Source organism: Morone saxatilis, unplaced genomic scaffold, assembly GCF_004916995.1.
Source record: "Morone saxatilis isolate NCDOM2014 unplaced genomic scaffold, NCSU_SB_2.0 Contig4, whole genome shotgun sequence".
NCBI lineage: Eukaryota > Metazoa > Chordata > Actinopteri > Moronidae > Morone > Morone saxatilis.
Window position 1 is genome coordinate 14,991,162 of NW_023339984.1, and position 6,643 is coordinate 14,997,804.

The 6,643-nt window shown below is 42.1% G+C and overlaps 1 protein-coding gene across 2 annotated transcripts in view; it reads right to left on the minus strand.

Annotated features, from left to right (window-relative positions):
* Positions 1-6,069, minus strand: part of clcn5b (chloride channel, voltage-sensitive 5b) — a 27,591-nt gene extending 21,522 nt beyond the window's left edge. The window contains exons 1-2 of one of the 2 annotated variants that reach the window (XM_035675446.1): positions 5,740-6,069; positions 4,912-5,061 (exon numbers count right to left, since the gene is read on the minus strand). In XM_035675446.1, the coding sequence (XP_035531339.1) occupies positions 4,912-5,050 (139 nt within the window). In that variant the 5' untranslated portion in view covers positions 5,051-5,061; positions 5,740-6,069. Of the gene's footprint in view, positions 1-4,911; positions 5,062-5,143; positions 5,390-5,739 lie in introns of those variants that run through there. The other variant, XM_035675445.1, reaches the window with a different exon arrangement.
* Positions 6,070-6,643: the final 574 nt, after the last annotated feature.

Below are 6,643 nucleotides of genomic sequence, written 5' to 3' on the forward strand. Positions count from 1 at the left end.
GTAGTTTATCACATCTTTTTTAATCATTTATGGTGTGAAATCTGTGTCCTTTGAGCACATTATATTGAGGGAAAGTTCTTTATTATTCATTTATTTCTACTTCTAGTTGTCCACAACATTTCCCAGGAGGATATCGGACCCAGTGAGCGATCTCTGGCTTATGTATGAAGTTTTATCTCTAACAAAAAGCTCATAATTCAAAAGGCTCAAGGTTCGCTCAGTGGTGATGACTGTGACTCATTCAGTGCTGGAGTCACACCTTTAAAAAGGTGGTAAGAGGTTGTTTTGACCACAGGTCTGTCAGCGGCCTGCTTGAGTTTAGGACGGTGAATGAATGTGTTTTTACTGAGAGCTGTCACTACGTATGAATGCGCTTTAAGAGCACGTAACGTCTAATTTAACCAGCGCTGCATTTTGGGGTTTAACAGGAAGTCTTTGGTTGTGCTGGTAGCTCCCAACTGTATGAACGTGAAGAAGGACGTAGAAAATCCCTTCTTCCTTGCAGGGTTTTTTACTACTACTGAGGCGAATCGGTGACAGATTGACAGCTGTCCCTGGATGACCTTTAACTCAACCCAGCCGCCGTACGTAAACACTTTGACGCTAAATGTTTGATTTTACAGCTCGTCGGTCTCCTCTTCAACTCCCGAAACGCCATCGAATGTTATAGAAAATGTTTTTCCCTTCCCGGTATTCATTTGAGTGTTTTCACACCTCCCCCTCCCTGTTTCACACAATCCCCACGTAACCCGGTGAAGTAAACACTGTGGTGTAAAAAAGAGAAAGATGGCAGACGCCCTGTACCCAAAACGCTGTGACTCACTCCCTGTCAATCATTACATCCTGTTGACTAAGAAAGTCCACTTACAGCAGCAGCAGCAGAGGGGATGTAATGTCAATATAATGAGCCATAAACACAGGATTGGCATAATAATCACTGGTAATAAAGCAATAAGCATGGATTTAAACTCATTTGAATGAAGGGCAGTAAAAAGAGCAAAGTCAGCAAACTCAGAGAATTTAAATAAACTAACATGTTAGTTCACTGTATTTCCAAACTCAACCACGAAATATAATCTGCTGGAGTTTCTACATGAAGTTGGTGTTTTAGTTTGATTCACTTTCTTTTGTTTTGTGCTTTGTCATCTTAGTGGGGAACTTCCCTCTCTTCCAGTATTTTTTTGTGGGATCTTTTCCTTTTCTCTCTTCCAAGCTGTACGAGGTCCAAGCCAAGTTTCAGTCTTCCTTCAGGTTTTGTGAAGTCCTTTTGAGACTTTACAGTTGTTACAGGCTATACTTAAAAAAAAGAAATCTAACTCAAACCATAACCTGAAAAAAAAGATGTATTATGGCTTCTTGTTTCAAGAGGCTGCAGCTCTTTCGCCATCTCTCTCTCCTCCTCCTGTCAATAAAATATTACTACAATGACCGAGGTCAAGTGGTGTCAAGAGTCAACGTTTGCAGACGAGTATCTCATATTTTTCAGAAGAAGATGAGCACGTGTTGCACCAGTAGGAGTACTGCACAGTTTTAGTCTGAATGCATTTTTTGCTCTTATCGCCTGCTTTCTGTCTTTTTTTGTTTTTCAAAAACAAGAAAATAGCACACAGGCGTCAGAGAGCCAGACTGCGAGGACAAGCAGCGACATGCTCACTTTCCCTCAGAAAGCAAAAGGATTTCATGGGAAAGGGCGGTCTTTCTTTTGATGAACACAAACCGCTCCATTCATCTGATGCCTACGACCTTCGGGGAGGGATTGTTAGGAGGCTTTAATCTGCTGCAGCAGCTTTCAACCTTTATTCATCCATCGGGATGTAAACGACATCCGGCTGTTTGAATGCGGATACGCTGCAGACAGCCGCACTGCCTTGCTCAGGAACACCTTCCTTCCTATAGTAGTTGTTGACAGAGGGATCAGCAACCACACTCTCCTCTCTAAGCAATAAGCATTGGAGGCCAATGAGTCCCTGAGCAACACTTTACACAAGGATAAACCATTAAGACCGCACTAAGAATGGCTTTTAAGCAGACTTGCTTGGCAACAAGTGCAAGTGCGCGCTGAGGAGCGGTTAGGGAACCGAACAGCACAAAGAGAGCAGAACGTGTGCTGAAATATTCAGAAAGGTTAGTTTAGATTATGTTAATCTGGAGTTTATTGACTTCTATCTGCACAGCGAGTGGCCTCTCCAAGCAGCATCTGCCATCACAGATAACAGCCAGCGCCAAACTTTAACCACGGGCGGCGGAGGGTGAAATGAACCCAGCCCTGCAACCGAAAACCCTCCTGATTTCCCCGGAGCCTGACACACAATTATGTAATCAGTCTGAGGCCGAGCGGCAAAGCAACTCCACTTCTGCTGATCCTCGTGTTTTCTGCTGGAACTGGACGACTGCGCTCGCACTCTCTGGGTTTAAACATTTTCTTTCATAACCCACCAAAAAAAAGTTTTAAAAAGGCTGACGCGGTGGAAAGGAACATGGTTCAACCCAACAGAAGCTGCTTCCACTGAGAGAAAGTATTTCTCCAGACTTCCTTCCTGTTGGCACAGTCTCATCTCTCGGTTCCAACGAGCGGCTGGTGATGTCACAGTGACATCAGTAGTAACCAGGCAGATAATCTCACTTTCTGACAGGAGTTTGTTTGTTTTTAGGGAACCTCAAAATCATTTGTGGTCATATTTTTAATCCATTAACTTCTCCTGAAAGTTTTAAGATTGAATTATTTTTTTTTTAGCAATGTCACCAGCGATGACTGGGCAATATCTGACAGTGCTGGAAAGAGACAGAAAGTGTTAGGGTTACATTGGTGCTGAGGAGGCGAGACAGTGTTTAGACTTGCAGTTCGTGGTAACAGTGGAAGCTGTGTTTCCACGTATGAAACAATTTAGACTGTCAGGATGTTTGTACCAAAACAAGGGGAGGAACAGTCTGCACCAGCGTCACGCCTCGTTCTGGGTATCCTTCTGTTTAGCCGAGGGAAGGAAGACTCAAACGTGCTGCGATTAAGACGATATCAGCAGCTGATCTATGGCTGACATTGATCCTTTATTTATTGTTTAGTTAACTTCTGGGACAATCAGAATAGAAATGGTGCTGAAGGGGAACTAAAATAAGATTTGAACTTCTCCACAGCACAAATTGAGCGTAACACAGCTGCAGGAGGTGAATGGAGCTGTTAATCAATACCAATGACTCAGTAAAGCCCTGCCAGGAGCTGCACACTCTAAAAACCTTGCTTCTCCAGTCCAAAAATGCTAAATACTAAAATACTCATTTCGGTTGGATCTCTGCTCCGATTGGTCTTACACCGGCGCCATGATGACATAAGAGAGAGCAGAGCCGTCATCAGTTATTAATGAGAGATAAATCTCTTCTCTGTGCGTTTAAAGTCGTTCCCGGGCCGTCAGGAGTTTGTCGTTCTACGGGAGAGAGGTCGCCGACGTTAAGATGACATCGTCAGCGTAGTAACTGATTGTTCACACGTATGACCACAACTCACTGAACTCACGTGACACCCACAGTGAACCACACAGTGATTACAGATCAGTCAGGGCACAGACGATCCCTCAGACCAACAGCTCTGCAGCAGTCCCACAATGCAGCACATCCTGTGTCCCGGCTCCACATCTGTTTTAGCTATTTAGCCACACTAGCATTTGTTTGTTAGAAAACAACAACAACAACAACAACCTCAATCAGGTCCCTTGTAGCTCTATTGTTGACTTGCTAAAAGGCCACAGAGCCTCACAGGAAGGACAAGAGGTTCTCAAATCAGTTCAAACAGAACGTCAGCGAGGTTCAAAGGAAGCAACGTTTTATGATATTTACAGAAATCTGAATTGCTTCCAAGAAGTGAATTTAAAACCTACTCAAACACTGAGTGACAGGTAGATAATTAAGAGCTATAAGACTGTGAGATAAGATACATGTAGTGGATGTTTATGATTATATGACACTGACTTGTTTTGTAGTGGAGAGGACTTTGTATATGTATCCTTCCTCTACTATTTTACATCTTTAGCTTGATGTATTTTAATTGTACAAACACTTTTGTACATGAAATGTCTTTTTAGACAGTGGAGAGCAGACAGGAAATGAGGGGATATAAAGATGAGGTACAACAAAGCTGCAGCTGAATCAGTGTAGTTACATGGTCAGTGCCTTAAACTGCTCGGTCACCACAGATTTGACTTTAAGATAGTGTAACTCATGATTTTCCCTGACTTCTGGGGGCTTGTAGATATCCCTAAAGTCCTCACAGCAGCTTCATTAACTCTGCTTCAGTTGTTTGATTGGTTTTAAACATTGGAATGAACTAGTGCTGCGCGATATGGTAAAAAACAATCATATTTCGGTTATTTTTGACAGATATTACGATTGTTATATGAGTCACGATGAGTAGGGATTTTTATTTTCACTGAAAAATACCAAACGAAAATGTTTAATTACATTTTGAGAACGACCCTGTAGGCCATAGGATCTCTGCAGCAGCACAGTACTTCATTATAATGCTGTTTTGTCACATATTTGATCTAAAATTGCAGCTTCTTGCGACTTGGATACTACACTTAATGCCATAATGCACATTTTGATAAACTGCGCAGCCATAAAATGAATATATTCAGATTCCTACAAGATCTTTAAGCCCATTTAATGATGTTTTTTGATGGGAACCCTGAAGGTTATCCCTCCATCGGCAGCTGGACTAACTACGCATTATATTAATCCACTTTCCTCTGATTTTATCTTTATAATATAATAAAATATGATTTTATGTCACACTGCTAACTTGCAGATTCCACCAGAATGATCTTCTGCACATTTCACACAAGTATTCAGCCCCATATATCCACATATACTGTCCTTTTACTGTCTCTGTGTGTCTCTGTGTCTGCTATCTGTATCTGTTACCTGAGCTGAGAGGGGGGACGTCGTCGGTGCTGGAGAAGTCCAGTGTGGCCCCTGCAATATCCACCATGTCATCATCATCATCGTCACTTGGGTGATGAAGACCGTCAAAGCTCCCGGAGCAGTAGCCGGGGTTCTCCATCCTTTCAAATCCTGTTTAAAACAACATGGAGAGTTTATGAAAACAGTAAAAAGCTAAAAAGGTAAGCAGCATGAACACCAGCTTCTTCTTTACCTCTGTGTCTATCGGCGGCATATTTCCGATACAGGCTCAACAAAAACTGAGACATTGTCACTGAGTGAGCTCCTTCTCCTCCTTTAACAGCCTCCTTCTTTCAAGCCACGGCATTCACACAGCTGCTAGGGGAGGAAGAGCTCTCTCTCCGCCGGTAACGTTAGTAAGAATAATAATATTAATAACCAGAATGACAGCTCCAGTTACAAGAGGAAGTTTTTTTTTTTCCGTTTCCGCACTTCTGTTCTTGGTATGAGTTGTTTGGGTTAGAGGTAAAACCAGAGAGAGAGTGAGAGTGAGAGAGAGAGAGAGAGAGACTGCGGATTATTAGCCTAGCTTCAAAAAAAACGTTTCAGTTAGTTAGCTGTTACCGTTCGAACCGACGTTCGAAACCGAGCTCAACGGTACCGCTTCGAACGCTGGTGTGTCAATTCGTCAGCATTCCGTTCCATTTCGAACGTCGGTTTGTCAATTAGTTAGCATTCCGTTCCATTCAACTTTACTCGAATAAAAAAATAAATAAAAATAAAAATGTATATATAAGAGATAATTAGATGTTTTAAGTTCAAGTTAAAAGGCCTTTTTTTTTTTTTTACCTGAGGAGAAAGAGAGAAAGCCGTCCGAGCTCGGTGGAGTTGGAAGTCTTGTGACTCGGATTTTGCCCAGACGACGTCTTCCACTGGAGGCTGCTTATGTCAACAGTAGCCCGATGTAAACTTATGAAAGCTCCGCAGCGGCCGCTCCGTCCGCCGCCGACCTGCTTCTTCCACCCCGCAAAAATAATACAAAAAAAGGTTTTAAAACGCGGGGTGTGTGTTAAAGGAAGCCCATACTAGAGCGTTATCTTCATTGGATACCAAACAACATAATAAAAGAGGGTGAAATTGTCCGCAGTGCGCGTTGTTTATCCTATTTAGAAAGCGCAAAGCTAGCGTGAAGTTAGCCGAAGTTAGCTACAACTTCCGTTTAGTGTAGTTAGCGCAAAGAAAACATCCCACGGTACATTTTTAGAGTCAGAGCTTAATCACACGTTAATTTCACATGATTTGACATCGGCGTGTTACATTAAATCGTTCCTTATTTTGCAAAAAAATGTAAAATTGTGCCGTTTTATTTTGAAGGCGTAATCACTCGACTTCCGGTTTAACTGCCTTGTCGCAGCTGCCTTGACGCGAACTTCTGCACGTCAGGAGAAAGCAATCGAGTCCAGAGCTATCGACGCTTCTCCAACTGGGTCAGTGGAGCAGTTCGACTACTCGGTCATCAGCTCTGCAGGAATATATTATATTATTATTATATTAATTATTTTTAAAAGGTTAGGTTTGAGTTAAAAAATCTATATTTGCAGTAGTAATGGTTTTATAGAGGTAAATAATCCAAAAAGTGTATCTATACATGGACCCTAGATAGCGCATCTATCTATCCATCCGATAGGGGGCGCCACAATGGAAGAAAAAAAAAAAAGTGCAAGTTTTTATACTAAAACTAGTTGGTGCTATT